The sequence below is a fragment of the Hemiscyllium ocellatum genome, chromosome 47 (assembly GCF_020745735.1).
Source record: "Hemiscyllium ocellatum isolate sHemOce1 chromosome 47, sHemOce1.pat.X.cur, whole genome shotgun sequence".
In the NCBI taxonomy this organism is placed as follows: domain Eukaryota; kingdom Metazoa; phylum Chordata; class Chondrichthyes; order Orectolobiformes; family Hemiscylliidae; genus Hemiscyllium; species Hemiscyllium ocellatum.
This window is the reverse complement of record NC_083447.1, coordinates 1053204-1072748: the sequence shown is the minus strand read 5'-3', so window position 1 is coordinate 1072748 and position 19545 is coordinate 1053204. Positions and strand designations below refer to the sequence as shown.

The window sequence follows — 19545 nt, the reverse complement described above, 5'->3', positions numbered from 1 at the left end:
AATTTCGCTGCTCGTTGGATGCTGCCTGAACTGCTGTGCTCTTCAGGGTTCCAGAGACGCAGGTTCGACTCCCACCTTGGGCAACTGTCTGTGTAGAGTTTGCCCATTCTCCCCGTGCCTGCGTGGGTTTCCTCCCACAATCCAAATGTGCAGTTCAGGTGAATTGGCTATGTTAAACTGCCCATAGTGTTCCGTGCATTAATCAGGGGGAATTGGTTCTGGGTGCGCTACTCTTCGGAGGGTCGGTGTGGATTGGTTGGGCCGAAGGGCCTGTTTCCACACTGTAGGGAATCTCATTTAAACTTGGAGTATCCAGGAATGAACAAGATCAGGAAATGGTTCCTGATGGCTCATGGGTCTAACCAACAATCCCAGGATTAAAAAAAACAACATGGGTACCTCAGGCTGTGTAAGTATTGGATGGCCAACTCAACATTAACATATTCCTGATGATTTATCACATGACGCTTGACTCCAACAATTCCTGATGAAAAGCTTATGCCTGAAAGACTGGCTCCTCAGATGCTGCCTTAATCTACTGTGTTTTTCGAGTGCCACACTTTTTGACTCTGACTCCAACTGACTGGCCAATCAAACTGATGGACCTGTCAAACTGACCAATCAAACTAACCAACCTGTCCAACCAATCAAGCTGACTGACCAATCAATTTGGCCAATTAAACTGATTGACCAATCGAACACCCTATTTCCTGTTTCTCATACTTAAAGAAAAATCAAAGAAAATGGGAAATATTATCAATTTTAATGTGCCAATTGTTTACAATTAAAACATACAAGATTCTTTGGGGACTTAAGTATTCGATGTGGAAGGGTTGCTTCCCCTTCTGAGAGAGTCTAAGTCCATCTCAGAATAAGGGATCGCACATTTAAGGAGGATATTTTTCCCTTAATTGGGAGTTAATCTGTGAGATTTTAATATCACAAAGAGCTGTTGAGGCTGAATCATTCAATATAGTCAAGTCTGAGATAGATTTTTAATCAGGAAGGCAATCAAGGGCTATGGGGAAAAGGCAGGAGAGTAGAGTTGAGGATCATCAGAATTACCATTGATTGTTGGGGCAAACTTGATGGGCTGAATGGCTTACTTTGCTCCTCCATTTTATGGACTAATCTCATGGCTCATGCCCATTGCAATATTGACAAGATTAATCTTTAGTTCTTGAAAATTCTGAGGCACTCCCAAAGGTTGGAATTCGAGAGGGAGAGGTCTTGCTTGGTGTTGTATTGAACAAGTGAGACAGGTCCCATTCCCTGTGCATAGGGAATCCATCATTCTCATGGAAGCCCAGTGAGCTACCTCCAAGCTCAGTACACCAAGCCAGAGGAAACAATAATGAATCAGCCTCAATCATCACTCATCATCTTGGAGATGGAGATTTTGTGAGCCTGCAGTCATTGTGGTGTTTCTGAAGAAGGGTCACTGGACTGAAACATTAACTCTGCTTTCTCTCCAAGGATGCTGCCAGACCTGCTGAGTTTCTCCAGCGGTTCTGTTTCAGAGTTCCGGTTCTTTTTTTATATGGAGTCACTCTTTGTTATTTTCTACAGTTCAATCGATTGCTGACACATGAAGAGTTATAGCAAGGATATTATTAAACTCGAGAGGATTCAGAAAAGGATGTTACTGGGACTGAAGACTTTGAATTATAAGCAAATGCTGGATATGCAGTGACATTTTTCACCGGAGCATAGGAGGTTAAAGGGTGACCTTGTAGAGGTTTATAACATCATCAGGAGTACTGATAAGGTGGATGGCAAGTACCTTTGCCCTAGGGTGGAGGATTTCAAGACTCAGGGGCATATTTTTAAGGTGAGAGGAGAAAGATTTTAAAAAGGCATGAGGGGCGACTTTTTTACACAGAGAATGGTCCGTGTGTGGAATGGACTGTAAGAGGGAGCGGCAGATGCTAGTACAGTTACAATGTTTAAATGACATTTGGATAAGGACATGAATGGGAAAGGTTTGGAGGGAGATGGGCCTGGAGCAGGCAGGTGGGACTATTTTAGTTTGGGATAATGGCCAACATGGGCCGGTTGGGCCGAAGGGTCTGTTTCCACATTGTATGACTCTATGATTCTAACAGCGATAGATCAAATACAGAGTAAAGCAAATTATGAGCAAGAGAGACGAGAGAGAAAAAGGATAAAGATCCTGGATTCAGGCTACCAGGGCAAGCGAGTAGGCAGGCAGACTCAAACCAGGCCTCTAATCTCCCTGTGAGTGTCCACTGGATAGTGACCAGGAGATGGGGCTAGGGTGGGCTGGAGAGCTAGTAGACAGGATTGCAGGTTGAATTGTTGTCAGTGAATTGCTGCTCATGGCCCCCTACAGCAGACACAATGAGTTGGCTGAGTCCGAGCTCTCCCTCGGGCCAGGTTCATTCCAACATCAGGTTGTAATGGCTCTGATGATTCCACCAGCACCAACCAAATGAAGAGCCATTTTAATCAGGAAACCCTTGAACGTGTTTCCATGCAGTGAACAGGAAGCTCATAATCTGAAAGCCATGAACAGCACCAGTGAGAGGAACAAAAGCTAATGAAAAAAGACAGAATTAATTTTTCTCCCTTGTAAAACAGAATGTCATAACTCATGTCAGGTTAGAGAAAGCATGGGTTAATGAGTCAATTAAGGCAGACTCTGAAGTTGAGTTGCATGAAAAATAACTGCTTAAACCCAACTGAAACTTCTTTGTTAAAATAGCCATAAAACCATGTTGTTTCAAGGGAACGTGTCAGTATTGAATCAAGGCTAATTATAAGCCACTGTCTGGTTTAACTGTCTGTACAGTGAGCAGACTCACTACACTTCATGTGAAACTGACTCGTACAATCTATGGTCTCTCTTCAGCAATCCTCATTGGTAACTGATAGCTCCACATGTTTTTATGGATGTGATGGGGTTAACCTTTTCCAAGAGATTACACAGAAAGGGTTATCTCCCTTCGCCTGGGGGTTCGAATTGGAGATCGGCCCAAAATTAGACAGGAAACATATTCCCTCTCTTTGAGGGTCTTTTGTGACATGGGTCAGGTTAATCTCAGCATATAGCACACTATATGTGGGCCTGGCATTTAATTCAGATCTATCAGCTTTAAAATGGCAGTCTGATTCAGGGAAAGGACACAGAGAGTGGTCCTAAATGAGGAGGTTTTTCAGTGATGGGATTAAAGATGATTGGACATCAACACAAACTGAGTGCCCACAGAATTGAGTGTGATTGAGAAAGGACAGTAACTGTACCAATTTAGGCATGTCATGTTACACTACTGTGCTGTGACAGTGCTGTGACTTTAAAGGGAGTTTGTAAGGCGGGGCTGAAGCTGGCTTGTGTAAACTGCTCGGGAGGCCTTGGGTTTATTTTAATGCAACCTGAATGGGTGTGGCCATCCCACAGATCAGGATTTCTGAGTAACGTCAGAGATTATTGAGATCTTAACAGAGTTAGAAGCTTCAGTGTAAGTCTTTTAGCTGCTACTCTCTGAATCTTCTCTTGATCCTTTCCTCCTGGACTGGAGAACTGCATGTGAGAATCTGCATCTGAATTTGCCTTTTTGCCAAGGGACATATTTATTTGACGTTACTGGATTGGAACAGTTAATTAGCAATAGTTACTGGATCTATTATTTACTTAAGTTTTCGGATAGTTGTTATTCTAAATTCCTCTTTCTTTTAACTCGAGTGTTTAAATAAATTGTGTTTTGCTTAACGTTGAGTAGTTTGACCAATCATATTGCAATTGGAACACAGCACTTTACATCTAACTTTAAAATAATAATAAGTCAGAGTCTAGGCTACATTCTTAATATAATTCGATGGGGTCTGGTCTTGTCCATAACAGTGCAAATCCAATCATCCTTATTTGTTACAGTGAATTTCTTTAAAACTATTCAGGGAAATAAATGTGAACGTTTAGGAGCGACATTTAATGCCATTGACTGCCTTCTGGAGCTACTGCTGTCTGTGTGGTGTAGGCACAGCCACAGTCCTGTTAGGGATGGCCCAGGATTTGACCTTGCAATTGTTGGGGGTTAAGGAATTGTCATTAAGAGGGGGCAGAATCTGAAGCTCAGAGGGTGACAAAAGGTTCACCAATCTCCTGATGTACTGAGGGTAGATCGAGGAAGGGGAATACCTGAGGAAATACATTAAAACATCCTGAGCTGCAGAGCAGGTTATACTCTCTCTAACATCATCGCTGTTACCTCAGGAACATTCTGACGGTGTTAGTCTCTGCTGTGTGAATGGATGGCATCAAAGTTTAACATCGGTCCGCTCCACTGGATCCATTGTGTCTTCTGCAGTCTGCATGACCTGGCGTTCTGGAACAGATCAGAGGTCAGTCAGAGGTTTGAAAACAACCACTTGGTACATTAAATGAGGTTAAATTCAACAATTCTCCTGGTATTTCCTTCCTTGTGGTTTTTCCATGCTCAGCATTGCCTTGTGCTGAGGTGCGGTATTTTGGGAACATGACCAATGTCCTTGCTTCAGGTCAGAAGTCACATGACACCAGGTTGTAGTCCAACAGGTGAAGGAGCAAAGCTCCCAAAGCTTGTGATTTCAATTAAACCCTTTGGACTGTAACTTGGTGTTGTGTGACTTCTTCTTTGTTCACCCTAGTCCAACACCAGCATCTCCACATGATGGCTTCCTTCAGGTGTCGGTTTTAGCAGGCTGTTCAACTACAGGAGCATCACAGCAGGTTAGATTGATCCTGGCAGCCACTTTGCAACGTGATCGTTGGATATTGATTGGAGCAGTGTCTGTGGTCTCTGTGATCTGCACATTGGGGTGGACTGGCATTGGGAAATGCATGGTTACAGGGATAGGGTGGACGTTGAATCCACGTGGGATGTTCTTCAGAGGGTTGGTGTGGACTCAATGGGCCAAATGGCCTGCTGACACACTGTGGGGATTCGAGGAGTGAGAATTGAAGAAGGGGGAAAAGGGAAGTGCAAGGAGATCAAATCAATGAAAGAGAGAAGGTTGCAGGGTAGACAGGGTAGATCAGGGTAGACAGGTAGACAGGGTAGATCAGGGTAGACAGCAGGGTAGACAGGGTAGATCAGGGTAGATTAATGTAGATGGGGTAGACAGGGTAGACAGTAGGGTAGACAGGGCAGATTAGGGTAGACAGGGCAGATCAGGGTAGATCAGGGTAGACAGGGTAGATCAGGTTAGACAGTAGGGTAGACAGGGTAAGTCAAGGTAGACAGGGTACATCAGGGTAGACAGGGTAGACAGGGTATATCAGGTTATATCAGGGTAGACAGGGTAGATCAGGGTATATCAGGGTAGACAGTAGGGTAGACAGGGTAGACAGGGTAGATCAGGGTAGACAGGGTAGATCAGGGTAGACGGGGTAGATCAGGGTAGACAGGGTAGACAGTAGGGTAGCTGAAAATGTGTTGGTGGAAAAGTGCAGCAGGTCAGGCAGCATCCAAGGAACAGGAGATTCGACGTTTCGGGCATAAGCCCTTCTTCAGGAATCAGTAGGGTAGACAGTAGGGTAGACAGGGTAGATCAGGGTAGACAGTAGGGTAGAAAGGGTAGATCAGGGCAGACAGGTAGACAGGGTAAATCAGGGTAGACAGGGTAGATCAGGGAAGACGGGGTAGATCACGGTAGATCAGGGTAGACAGGGTAGATCAGGGTAGATGGGGTAGACAGGGTAGACAGTAGTAGATCAGGGTAGATCAGGGTAGATCAGGGTAGACGGGGTAGACAGGGTAGATCAGGGTAGACGGGGTAGATCAGGGTAGATCAGGATAGATAGGGTAGACAGGGTAGACAGGGTAGATCAGGGTAGACGGGGTAGACGGGGTAGACAGGGTAGATTAGGGTATATCAGGGTAGACGGGGTAGACAGGGTAGATTAGGGTATATCAGGGTAGACGGGGTAGACAGGGTAGATCAGGGTAGACGGGGTAGATTAGGGTATATCAGGGTAGACAGGGTAGATTAGGGTATATCAGGGTAGACAGGGTAGACTAGGGTAGATCAGGGTAGATCAGGGTAGATGGGGTAGACAGGGTAGATCAGGGTAGATCAGGGTGGTCAGAGTAAACAGGGTAGATCAGGGTATATCAAGGTGGACAGGTAGAGAGGGTACATCAGGGTAGATCAGGGTAGACAGTAGGGTAGACAGGTAGACAATGTACATCAGGTTAGAAACGCTGAAAATGCGTTGCTGGAAAAGTGGAGCAGGTCAGGCAGCATCCAAGGAGCAGGAGAATCGACGTTTTGTGCATGAGCCCTTCTTCAGGAAAGGTAGACAGGGTAGATCAGGGTAGATCAGGGTAGACAGTAGGGTAGACAGGGTAGGCAGTAGGGTAGATAGGGTAGACAGGGTAGATCAGGGTAGACAGGGTAGATCAGGGTAGACAGTAGGGTAGACAGTAGGGTAGACAGGGTGGAGCAGGGTAGACAGGGTAGGCAGTAGGGTAGATCAGGGTAGACGGGGTAGATCAGGGTAGACGGGGTAGATCAGGGTAGACAGGGTAGATCAGGGTAGACGGGGTAGATCAGGGTAGACAGGGTAGACAGTAGGGTAGCTGAAAATGTGTTGGTGGAAAAGTGCAGCAGGTCAGGCAGCATCCAAGGAACAGGAGATTCGACATTTCGGGCATAAGCTCTTCTTCAGGAATCAGTAGGGTAGACAGTAGGGTAGACAAGGTGGATCAGGGTAGACAGTAGGGTAGAAAGGGTAGATCAGGGTAGACAGGTAGACAGGGTAAATCAGGGTAGACAGGGTAGATCAGGGTAGACGGGGTAGACAGGGTAGACAGTAGTGTAGACGGGGTAGATCAGGGTAGATCAGGGTAGACAGGGTTGACGGGATAGATCAGGGTAGATCAGGGTAGACAGGGTAGATCAGGGTAGTTCGGGGTAGATCAGGGTAGACGGGGTAGACAGTAGTGTAGACGGGGTAGATCAGGGTAGATCAGGGTAGACAGGGTTGACGGGATAGATCAGGGTAGATGGGGTAGACAGGGTAGACAGGGTAGATCAGGGTATATCAGGGTAGATGGGGCATATCAGGGTAGATCAGGGTATATCAAGGTAGACAGGGTAGATCAGATTAGATCAGGGTATATCAGGGTAGATCAGGGTAGATCAGTAGGATTCCTTGGGCCAGGAGCAGAATGGATATAGGGACAATGATCAGAGCCCAATGAGTAAAATTTCTGTTGAGTTTTTTTATTTTTCTCAATAATTTGAGGAAAAAAGACTCATCGAAAAGCCCACAAAAATACTAAACTCCATTTGCAATATTTTATCTTGCCAAATTTCTGCAAAGTTTAGGGAGCGGTGCTGTGGGAGCGAACTGGGAGATTGCTTGTTTAATTTTAGACAGAAGGAGTATGATTATTAAGAAATGACGAGAGAGAGAGAGACAAGAGAAAGACTGATAGCTGGTTCTCTGGATCTCTGAGTTAGAGGAGTGGAAATAAATTTGAGATTGAAATTTCTGAAGGAGCATATATGGACTCTGAGGGGAATTCGCATAAAATTGTTATTTGTTAAAGACAAAATATCCAGAGGAAGAAAAAGATAAAGTCACATTACAAGCTGTGAGTGACCTGTCCCAATAGCAAAACTTATCAGAAACACACATAAAATCTGAGCTTGTTTATTTTCTGTCCTCGTGAATCTGATATCTGAAAATTGAATGTAATTTGCCCCCTACTGATCAAATTTAGATAACAGCTCGTATTGAGGAGCAGATGTCAGCGATGGGTGACACCAACTGGGTGAAGTTTAATTCATTTTTCTGTTCCTGCTGGCTGAGTTAGCGGAGCTTTTAATTAACTTTCACGCAAAGTAGGGCAAAGCACAGAATTAGAAACCAGAAGAGCTGGAAAGGGAGAATAACCTCAGGATTTGTCCCTCTGACAGACTTCGGTCCAATTCAGTCTGTTTTCTCCATTAGGCACTGCCTCTTTGATGGTCACTGACTTTTCAGCTTGAGCTGTTGGCAGCTCCTTCCGCAATCAATCCCAGCATCTTCCAGACTTCACTGTTTCATGACCTTCCTTCCTAGATCCCACCTTCCAGTGTGTGTGTTAACTTAAGCATCTCCAAAACTGGTGTCAGTCTCCTAGCTCGCACTACCCATTAACAATTGGTCTTCACTCAGACCTTTGTCAGACCTTTATCCCAGGAGTAAGTGAGGACTGCAGATCCTGGAGATCAGAGTCGAGAGTGTGGGGTCGGAAAAGCACAGCAGGTCAGGCAGCATCCGAGGAGCAGGAGAGTCAATGTTTCGAGCATCTTTATCCAAATCAATTTGGAATTCTCATCTGTTCCCATGCATCTGTGACCCCAGCTCCATCTCTGTAATCGCCTCCAACCTCACAACCTCAGAGATATCTGCACTCTGTCTCTTAGAACATATAGAACATAGAACATTACAGGGCAGTACAGGCCCTTCGGCCCTCGATGTTGTGACGCCCTGCCATACCCATCTGAAGCCCATCTAACCTACACTATTCCATGAACTTCCATTTGCCTGTCCAATGACGACTTAAATGCACTTAAACTTGGTGAATCTACTACCGTTGCAGGCAAAGCATTCCATACCCTTACTACTCTCTGAGTAAAGAAACTACCTCTGACATCTGTCCTATATTTATCACCCCTCAATTTAAAACTATGCCCCCTCGTGCTCACCGAACCATACTTGAGAAAAACGCTCTCCCTGTCTACCCGATCTAACCCCCTTGTCAGCCTGATTTCCTTCATGTCAACATTAAGAGCTGTGCCTTCACGAGTAACACTGGAAGATACTCACATAATCTCTCCACCTCTCTTTTTCCTCATTTTAGATCCTCCCCAAGACTCATCACATGAACAAGTCATTCATCATTTGCCTCACAAAGGCAATATTTGCCTGGGAAATATCTTTGGATGTTTTACATTTCTATATTAACTTAGGACATGGAAAGATGTAGTTATGTACTTCCAACATTCTATGTTTCCAGTTATTTAGCTTTTCATAGGATGTGAGTACCCCTGACAAGTTTTTTATCCCCATCCCTAATTGCCCTGGTACTGATGGTCTCTCAAGAACCATTCCGGGGGCAGCTAAGAGACACCCGTATTGCTCTTGGTCTGGAGTCAGATGTAGGGCTAGGATGAGTATTGGTGGCACATTTCTTTCCCTGAAGGACATTAGTGAACCAGGTTAGGTTTGTAAAACAGTCAATGATGGATGCGATCACTGGAGCTCGCTTTCACATTCAGATTTATGGATTTAATCTCCATCGGGTGACCTGGTGGGATTTGAACCCAGTCTCTGGATTATAGCCGAGTGATCATAACATTCAGCCGTGATGTCTCCACCCCAGACCAACTGGAGTTCAAGCAATTTCACTGGAAACCATCAGTTCCCAACTATATTCCAAGCTCAGCCTCAGATTAATAACTACATTTATTGGCTAAATATCAAGGCAAAACAGAAATAGAAAAGGAGGAAATGGTAGATTAGGATTGGGGATAGCCGACTACACCAACAGGGCATGGGTTATGATCTGGGCAGGGTTGCAGATTAACTCTGATTAACTCTAAATAACTAATTCTGCTGAAGAGTAATCCAGACACGAAACGTTAGCTTGCTCTCTCTCCATGAATGCTGCCTGACCTGCTGAGATCTCCAGCATTTGTTGTTATCAGTCACAAATTAATTCAATGCCCACATTGGTTTTTTTGCTTTGCTGATAACACAAATTCACTAAAGAACTCCATCAATATTCAAGAATGAGTCCCTTTACAGCATGGGACCATTATTATCCAAATATTGAACCAACAGGGAAAGGATTCAGAGACCACAGCCCCATTAAAGACTGAGCGGTTAATGTCAAACACTGGCTGGGTCTGGGTCGCTGAGGGACACTTTTCAGTCTCAAGGCAGGCTGGATGGCAAAGTAATGAAAGAAGCATGTGGCGTGTGGAGGGTGTGAGTTGGGGTAAGAATTAGCAGGGTGTGGGATGTTCAGCCAAGTTCAAAGTGAATGATGGAGCAGGGGAGAGCAGCTGAAATGACCTCTCCTGATCCTATTAGGCTACAGAGGATGAGCAAGAGAGATCCCGATTGGAAAAACTGGAATAGCATTTCAACAATCTACCCCCTCTGGTCTATCACGGGGATTTCATTTCCATTCATCTCAATGAGCTTATTAACATTAATAAAATAGACAAGGATTAGTGTGATCCAGACAGAGAGAGAGAAGTGTTTGGAGTTGAATTTTGACAGGGTAATTTCTAATCTTATGTACGTCACAGCTACCTGACCTCTTGGTTAGTCATTATCCTCTCAGTCCCACCACTCTTACCTCCCACGGTTTGGGGTTTGGGTAGGACACAGGGGTGAAATTTTCCAGACCCAACGCCCCTCACATTTAACAGTTCTCACTTTCCATCAGACATGGTTGTGGAATCAGGAGAAAATAAGGACTGCAGATGCTGGAGATCAGAGTTAGAAAGTGTGACGCTAGAAAAGCATAGCAGGTCAGGCAGCATCTGAGGAACAGGAGAATCGACGTTTCGGGAATTCCTGATGAAGGGCTTATACCCGAGACATCGACTGTCCTGCTCCTCAGATGCTGCCTGACAGGCTGTGCTTTTCCAGCGCCAAACCGTTTGACTCTGAATGTGGAGTCACTCTACCCTAAAGCTTCAGGGCATCATCGTTCTTGCTCACAATTCTATTGTGGTCTAAGTGATCCAAAAGACAGCTTAAAGAACATTTTAAGCAAAGATTATATTTAGCAACATCAGGAGTTCTTTCCGAAAGACAAAAATAGGTCAGCTCCTCAGGGTGTGTAAAAAGCTAATGTGATTCTGTATTCCATCTCTGATTATCTAATTTGCTCTTGTTCCTGATTTTTCCTCAATCCAGTGGCCAATTTTGATGCCTGAGAATGTGAGACAGGCGTGACTCAGAGGGGGTTAAATCAGACCACTCCAGCATCCAGTTATTTCGAATATCCAGCAAGAGGCAGTGGACAATGATCAGTTACAGTGATTCAGCCTCTGTCTGGATTAGAGACAAAGTCTGAATCCTCTCAGAATTGTACTGTAGCAAAATGAGTGTATCATCCAGGTACTCAAACACACTAAACCTCTTTGTGTTTACTGTTCCACACAAAGAAACATTCTTATATAAAAATAAACAAAGAACTGCAGATGGTGGAAATCTGAAATGAACACAAAATTGCTGGAGGAACTCAGCAGGATATGAAGAGAGCTGTACAGAGTGAACAGCACAGGTCCAGTGACCCTTGTTCAGATCCCCAGGAATCATTCTTGTTTTCTTACTGTGCTCTTTCAGAATTATATTTCGCCACTTAGTTCTTTCTGAAAACTGCTTTATCACTGACATGCCTCAAACTGTTCCAAGTTGTGCATTTTTTTCTGACTAAAGTTACAACTAACACCTCCCTCTCAAAAAAAAATACAAGTGGCACCAAATATATAAACATGCAAATTAGGAGGTGGCCATTCAGCCCCTACCTCACCATTCAACAAAATCTGATTGCGGTTTCAACTCTACTTCCCCTTTGACCCTCCCCTCCCCTGTCAGTCAACCTTAAAACACATCCAGTTACCCATCCCCACTGCTCTCTGGGGAAGAGAGTTTCAAAGACTCTCATCTCTCTGGGAGAAAAGAGTTCTCATCATCTCCATCTTAAATGGAAGTCACCTTCTTTTTAAATGATGTCCCCAAGTTGCCGTCTCCCTTCGAGGGGACTATCCTTTCAGCATCCATCCTGTCAACTCTCCTTGGGATCTTAAACATTTCAACAACGTCAACTTTTTATTCTTCTAATCCCCAACTGCATTGTGGGTCTACCTACAGACAGCACTTGGACTATAGTGGTTCCAAAAGACAGCTCAGTTGTTGGAAAAGCCCATCTGGTTCACTAATGCCCTTTAGGGAAGGAAACTGCCATCCCTTACATGTGACTCCAGACCCCCAGCAATATGGGTTACTCCTAAACTGCTCTCTGAGCAATTAGGGATGGACACTAAATGCTGGCCTGACCAGACATGCTGTCATCTCCTGAGTGAAAATCAGTCTAATGGGACAGGCCTAATCTGTCCAACATTTCCTTAAGATAACCATTTGGCTCCATTTCCAGGTATTGGTCCAGTGAACATTCCAGCACGTTCAAATATTCCATTAAATAAGGAGACCACAGATGTACACAGCACTACAGACATGGTCTCACCAATGCTCTGTATAACAGCAGCAAAACATTCCTAATCTTATTTCCCATTCCCCTTATAATAAACAACAACAATCCACTTGCTTTCCTGTTCACTTGTTGGATTTACCTGCTAACCTGATTCATGCTCTAGGCTATCCAGATCCCTCTGCACCTTAGGCCCCTCTTCATTTACATAAAGCATTGTTTCTTTCATTTTTCCTCCCAACGTAGACAAGTTCACTTCATTCCACATTATAGTCCATCTTTCAAATTTCTTCCCACTGTTTTTAGCCTCTCTCTTTGTTATCCTCTCAGTTGATTTACACAGACACACTTTTACATCCTCACTCACGTAAACCCTCTGTCATGCACACGCTCTCTTAGACTTAGACACACACACACACACACACATCCCAAACTCACAACCATGCACACGCTCTCTTAGACTTAGACACACACACACACACACACATCCCACACTCACAACCATGCACACACTCTCTCATAGGCTTATATTCCATCACATTCACGGACACACTCTACCAAACATGCACATACACACTTACACACTCTCCCACACACACATACATTCTCTCTCTCTCATGCACATGCAAGCACACACACATATAAGTCTTTGGGGTGAATTTGCATTTGCAGAATTGTAAGTGTAGATACTTTTCTATTTTGTTCAAAAAGCGCACAATCTGCAGGTAGTCAGCCCATGTAACATTTTATAAATTCCTACTTTGAAAATAGAGCCAGTCTGACTCAAGATTGGGATACAGACAGACTCTAATCTCACACCTGTAATGCATTGTCTCAGATGAGAAATCACTTCTTTTTATTAAACCTTAAGTTATCTTGAGAGTGTGACTTGAAAGAAGTTCTGAGATTTACATATTAATGAACTGAAACCTGCAACCCATTCTGAAAGTTAAAAGACTTAACAGCAATCTATGTTTGTTCAAAATATTGTAGCAGTTGCAAGACACTGTGATCTTTTGCTATAAATTCTGTGTCTTATGATCCTGCTCCACAACCCCCTGGTGAAGGGGCAGTGCTCCGAAAGCTAGTGCTTTTAAATAAACTTGTTGGACTATAACCTGGTGTTGTGTGATTTTGTCCCTCACAGTCCAACACTGGCACCACCGCATCATATCTTTGTATCACCAGACAATGTAACAACTACACCTTTGTTGCTTTCATCCTATGGAAGTGGAGTCTTGGTTGAACCTACACTTCTGTAGTGAGTCCATGATCATTTTATCAGTTATCACGGTTGTCTAAGTTAATAAGTTACTGAGGTTAACTTTCCAGCTAACTCACAAACTGCTGTTCATTTCAACTTCCAAAACTTTTTTCTTGACAAAGTGCCCCATGAGAGAGTTGTTCACAATATTAAAGCCTGGAGAATATAAGGAACTGTGGTTGTTTGGATACAAAGTTGACTAATGGGCGCCACAGTGGCTCAGTGGTTTGCACTGCTGCCTCACAGCGCCAGGGACCTGGGTTCAATTCCCACCTCAGGCAACTCTCTGTGTGGAGTTTGCACATTCTCCCCGTGTCTGCATGGGTTTCCTCTGAGTGCTCTGATTTCCTCCCACATCACAAAGATATGCAGGTTAGGGTGAATGGGCCATGCTAAATTGCCCATAGTGTTAGGTACATTAGTCAGGGTTAAATGTCGGAGAATGGGTCTGGGTTGGATGCTCTTTGGAGGGCAGTGTGGACTAGTTGGGCTGAAGGGCCTGTTTCCACACTGTAGGGAATCTAATCAAAGAACTGAAAGTGGAGAGTAATTCATTAATATTTATTTTTCAGACTGGAGCAATAATGTGTGGTGTCAGCAAAATGTCAGTCAAACATTTATCCATGTCTACCTTAAAAACGTTCAATGACCCATCTCCACCAGCCTCTGGGGACAAGGGTTCCAAAGGCTCACAACCTTCTGGGGAACAAAGAGTCCTCCTCATCTCCATCTTAAATGAAAGACACCGTCTTTTTAAACCGTGACCCCTGGGGGTCAATGTTAAGGTTTTGGTTCCATTTTGCTATTTACTCATGACTGGACACGAATTAAGTTCAAAGTTTGCAGATGAAGTGAAACTTGAAAATGCAGGAAACTGAGAGGAAGATAGTAACAGAATTTGGCAGGGCTTAGAGAAATGTATGAAATTACACATGACAGGTGAAAATTAATACAGAGATTTGTGAAATTACGTACATTTAGGAAGAAAGACAGGAGACACAAAAGAAACAAAATGATCTGGTTGGAAAATGGGCAGGATTGGAGAAAGCCAGGATCTTGTGTGGGAATGTTTTTGAAGCTAACAGGACAAGATGATAAAACCCATCAAAAGTAAAACATTTGGCATCCTTATTTTTCTCCGTACAGGTAGTTCAAAAGGAAGGGTGTTATGATAAACCTTTGTAAATCAATGCTTGGGTTTAAACTAGAGGATTGTATTCAGCTACTGGGGAGGCAATGGTATAGTATTATTGTCACCGGACTGTTCATCCAAAGATCCAGATAATGTTCCCGGGATCTGGGTCCGAATCACGTCACAGCAGATGGTGGAATTTGAATTCAATAAAACCTGGAATTAAGAATCTAAGGATAACCTAAATCCATTGTCAATTGTTGGAAAAACCCATCTGGGCTGCTAATACCCTTTAGGGATGGAAACTTCCATCCTTACCTGGTTTGGTCTACATGTGACTTCAGACCACAACATCATGGCTGACTTGTAGCTACCCTCTGGGCAATTAGGGATGGGTAGTAAATGCTGGCCTGGCCAGCAATGCCTTCGTGCTGTGATCAAATGACAACAACAAAATTCCGAGCAGCAAGCTTTCGGAAGGAAGAGAAGACCTTAATTGAGGGGATTTCCAGGAATAGTTTTGGGGATGAGGGACATCACTCACATGGGGAGACTGGTGAAACTAGGATTGTTCTCCTTAGAGCAGAGAAGGTTAAAGGGGCGGGTTTGGTATGGTTTCCAAAATTTTGATACAGTGAAAAAGGAGAAAGTGTTTCCATTGCAGAAGGATCAGTAAGCAGAAGGAACAAATTAAAGTTAATTGGCAAAAAAATGTGAAAGATCAAAGGAACATTGTGAGCTATTGCAATCTTGAAAGTGCAGTGGATTCAACTCCCAAACAAAATGGAATTGATTTAATACTTAAAAGGAAAGATCAGCAGGGCTATGGTGAAAGCATGGAAATAGAACTTGAAATAATTGTTCAGAGGCTACATCCCATCACCAATCACCTTTTATTTACAAATGCATAGCCTTTGACAATAACATTGCCTCACACTGAGTCAGGTATTCAGGGTTTCAATATCCCTAATATTCATCCATTTATGTCAGCCAGATTAACAGCCCCAACCAGGGAACTCATACCATATGAGGTCGAGTAGGCTAACCTCATTACAATCAGTAGCTAGAACTCACTGGATAGACCAATTGGACCAAAGGGTTTGTTTCCATGCTGTCTGATTCTATGAAAGAGTACAGATCCTTCAAAAGATCAGCATCGGGATCAGTGGACCAACAAGCCTCCTTCTACATGACCTGAGCCTCACACTGCGTGAGCTGAGAGTTGGAGAAGCTGTCCAGACTATTGCGTACGGACTCATAGAGTCTGTTGGTGGTGAGAATTTTGAACACTTCAGTTGCTATTTATGATGCAAATCAACTTCACCTGCAATGAATGCTGCGTGCTCTGACAAATACAATCATGATTCATTCACAAGCCTCACGAACTGAAGAGCTTGTTTAGGCCTGTGATTTATGTGGGTAACTAAAATGCAGTTTTCTGCACGTTTAAATCTCCTACATGAATTCCAAACATTAAAGTAATTCCAGGAAAGAAATGGACATGCGAGCAAATCACGAACATTGAAAACACTAAAACCAGGTCAAAGTTTAATGCTCGCCCCTCCGATTAGAGAAAGTGGCTTTCAGTATTAGATTTCAGCCAATCGTGGCTCTCACTCCATTACTTAATGAGTGTGAGATTATAAGCAATACAAAGTAAAACTAAAAATATTGGAAGAGAGATTCATGAGAACAAGCTGTTAAAACAGTGTTTGGTCCATTTCTAAAGCCTATATCATATTACTTGGTTCCCATATTAAAATAATAAAGCTTGACCCCCCCCCCAACCCCCATCCCTTCATAGTCTGGTAGCATTATGACAGTAATAGCCGGTAATTTATCAAATTATGAGATGTTTAAGCTGACATGATACTCTCAAGGATGCATTTTTAAAGATTGCCAGCTAATAGTCTGACTGACTTCAATTATTTTAATCTTTGCTTTCATCTGTTTTCAGTTAGCAAATCTAAACTCCTCAGATTCAGGCATCAGGTTCTTATCTGAAATGTTTCTTTTGAATTTAAGTTAAATAAGCGTGGCTGCCCTTCTATGCAAACTTTGCAATGCCAGTTTGAAAAAAAACAAACATTGCAGTCTGCGAGTGGGTGACAAAGGGCAGATCCCCTTTAGCACCAGGATCTTACATACAGAGCATCGCTAGTGCATGCAGCCATCTGACAAAATCATCAACTTCAAGAGTCAAACAGCCCCATTATCTGCCACTGGCAGCTGGCATGAAAACAAATGATGTGGAGGTGCCGGTGTTGGACTGGGGTGGTCAGGGTCAGAGGTCAGAGCTGAAAATGTGCTGCTGGTTAAAGCGCAGCAGGTCAATTCTCCTGCTCCTTGGATGCTGCCTGACCTGCTGCGCTTTAACCAGCAGCACATTTTCAGCTCTGATCTCCAGCATCTGCAGACCTTACTTTTTACATTAGGGTCAGAGGTCAGACAGCACCAGGTCATGGTCCAATGAGTTTATTTGAAATCACGTGGGGCAATGTTGTGAAAGCTTGTGATTTCAAATTAACCTGTTGGACTAGAACATGATGTTGTCTGACTTCTGACCATGAAATAACATGTTCAATGAAACTCCAAGAAGTGCTGAAAAAAGTGAACAGAGTAACTGTTTATAGAGTCGTAGAGCTGTACAGCCCAGAAACAGACCATTCGGTCCAAATTGTCCATGCCGACCAGAAATCCTAAAGTAATCCAGTCCCATTTGCCAGCACATGACCTATATCCATCTAAACCCTTCCTATTCATGTCTCCATCTAGGTGCTTTTAAATGTTGTAATTATGCACAGTCTTTGTCAGAAGATGAAGAAATTGTAGAGGGGGCACATTGAACTGTAACCCAGTTAGGAACGCATGTGAGCAGAAGGGTGTGGGTGGGGGTTGCTGGAAAGGAAGGGGGAGCTCATGGAAAAACACCAACGTATATCACATCCAATCAGACACACATATGTACACCCTCTGATACTCACACATCACAGGGGAGGCTGGATAGCATGCGATGTACTGAAATGAAAAACAGGAGGAGGTTAAACGGATGAAATAAAATGAAAATAAGATGATATAAGCAGAATGAAAGAAATTAAAACCATTTTTGAGCAGCAGAGACTGCGCTGAGATGGAACTGAGCATTCCAGCATGTTTTGGCTGTGATTCAGATTTGCAGCATCCGCAGTATTTGATTTTATTTGATGCACCACATATTAATGATTTTGCTGAAAATAAATCCCTCTTCCTCAGTAGTTATATGTTTTTTTTATATTTCTGCAGAGATCTTGCATCTAGAATTTCAGGCAATCTTCAAATGTCATACTTCAAGGTATCAAAAATATATATATCTGTAAAAATGGAAAAATGTCAGACTGTAATTTTGTGGTTCTTCTGATCCCTAAGATCAGCCTTTTTAGGCAGGTATTTATGAAGGCGCTAGGCAGTAGAAGGGCCATCATTAGTGTGAAACGTTGACTCTATTTGTCTCTCTGCAGATATTGTCTGTATGTTGAGTATTTCCAACATTTTTGGTTTATATTTAACACCCCAGACTACCTGTGAACAGTACTAGAATTATGACAATTTGTAGAATTTGACACTTTCCTTTACACAATGTCTTCAAAGAACTTGGGAATTTCAGGGTTCTGTTGATGTGCTACCTTGGTCCTCGCCTTGAATCTCCTTCGAAGAGAATGGCACATCTGTCCGAGTTCTCCTTCGCTTATGAGGAGTTATATCCTCTGTGGGAAAAGATGGGCTTTGAGTGACAGAGGCTTTATCGTAATCTGTAGTCAAAGCCACGGCCAAGGTTCCTTTGGGAGCATCTGGCAACATCTCCTGGACATGTTCCTCTCGACTTTCCAACAGTTTTGAGGTTGATGGTGGCATGGCCCCATTCTGACTTCCATTAGTCTGTGAGTAAACGTTACTGACCTTAGTCTTGTGTTCCCCAGTGTTATTGTAGACCTTGTACCTGATCATAAGGATGATGATGAAAACCAACACAGAGGCCACAATGATGCCACCAATGATGATGATCATGGTCCCACCAAGGAACTGGGTGTGCATGGATCGACACTGGGTGTATTCCTTCTCTGTGGTGAACTGTACACAGCCTATAGCCCGTGTTGCAGTCAAAGTGGTAATTCCATCATCATAGACAGCCAGAACACACAGGTCATAGTCTCGTCCGGCAACTAAGTCTTTCACAAGGAACGTCTTGCTAGAAGATGGAATCATTCTGTAAAACAATTCAAGATTATATCAATAAACATGATCCTACAATACTCCAGTCAAACTCAATTCCAACAATTTATATCTAAATTGTTCCACTTGCATAGCAAAATGACTTGAGGTGCATTGCAGGAGGGCTAGATAATGAGCTGTGATACTCATCCACATTAGGAAATGTTAGCACAACCTACCAAAGATATGTTCAAAGAGCTAGATTTTAATCAAGGAAGTTAATGAGATCCTATCCTTTATTACATGAAGAATTAACATAAATGTAAGGATGTTATGCTTCAGATATAGACAGATTTCATGTGACTGCATCTTGAATACCATGCGCAGTTTTGGACTCCTTATTTAAGAAAGGATAGTAATTCATTGGAGGTGGTCTAGAGGGGGTTAGCTAAATTGGTCCCTGGATAGAGGGGGTTGTTTGATGAAGAAAGGTTGGACAGACTGGGCTGGTTCTCACTGGGGGTTACAGAGTGAGGGGGTGATCTGATTGAAGTGTATCAGATCCTGAATGGGCTGGACACGGTGGATGGGGAAAGGATGTTTTCTCGTGTGGATCAGTCTAGAATTAGGAGGCACTGATTAAAATTAGGGGGTCACCCTTTCAGGACAGAGTTGAGGGTTTTTTCTTTCAGAGTGTTGTGAGTCTTTGAAGATTTCTGCCTCAGGAGGCCATTGAGTAT

General features: G+C 43.3%; 1 protein-coding gene across 1 annotated transcript in view; it reads right to left on the bottom strand.

Annotated features, from left to right (window-relative positions):
* Window positions 1-4275: 4275 nt before the first annotated feature.
* Window positions 4276-19545, bottom strand: part of LOC132836611 (leucine-rich repeat and fibronectin type III domain-containing protein 1-like protein) — a 53984-nt gene continuing 38714 nt past the window's right edge. The window contains exons 2-3 of the mRNA XM_060856003.1: window positions 18280-18860; window positions 4276-4343 (exon numbers count right to left, since the gene is read on the bottom strand). Of these exons, the coding sequence (XP_060711986.1) occupies window positions 4276-4343; window positions 18280-18860 (649 nt within the window). The remainder of the gene's footprint in view (window positions 4344-18279; window positions 18861-19545) is intronic.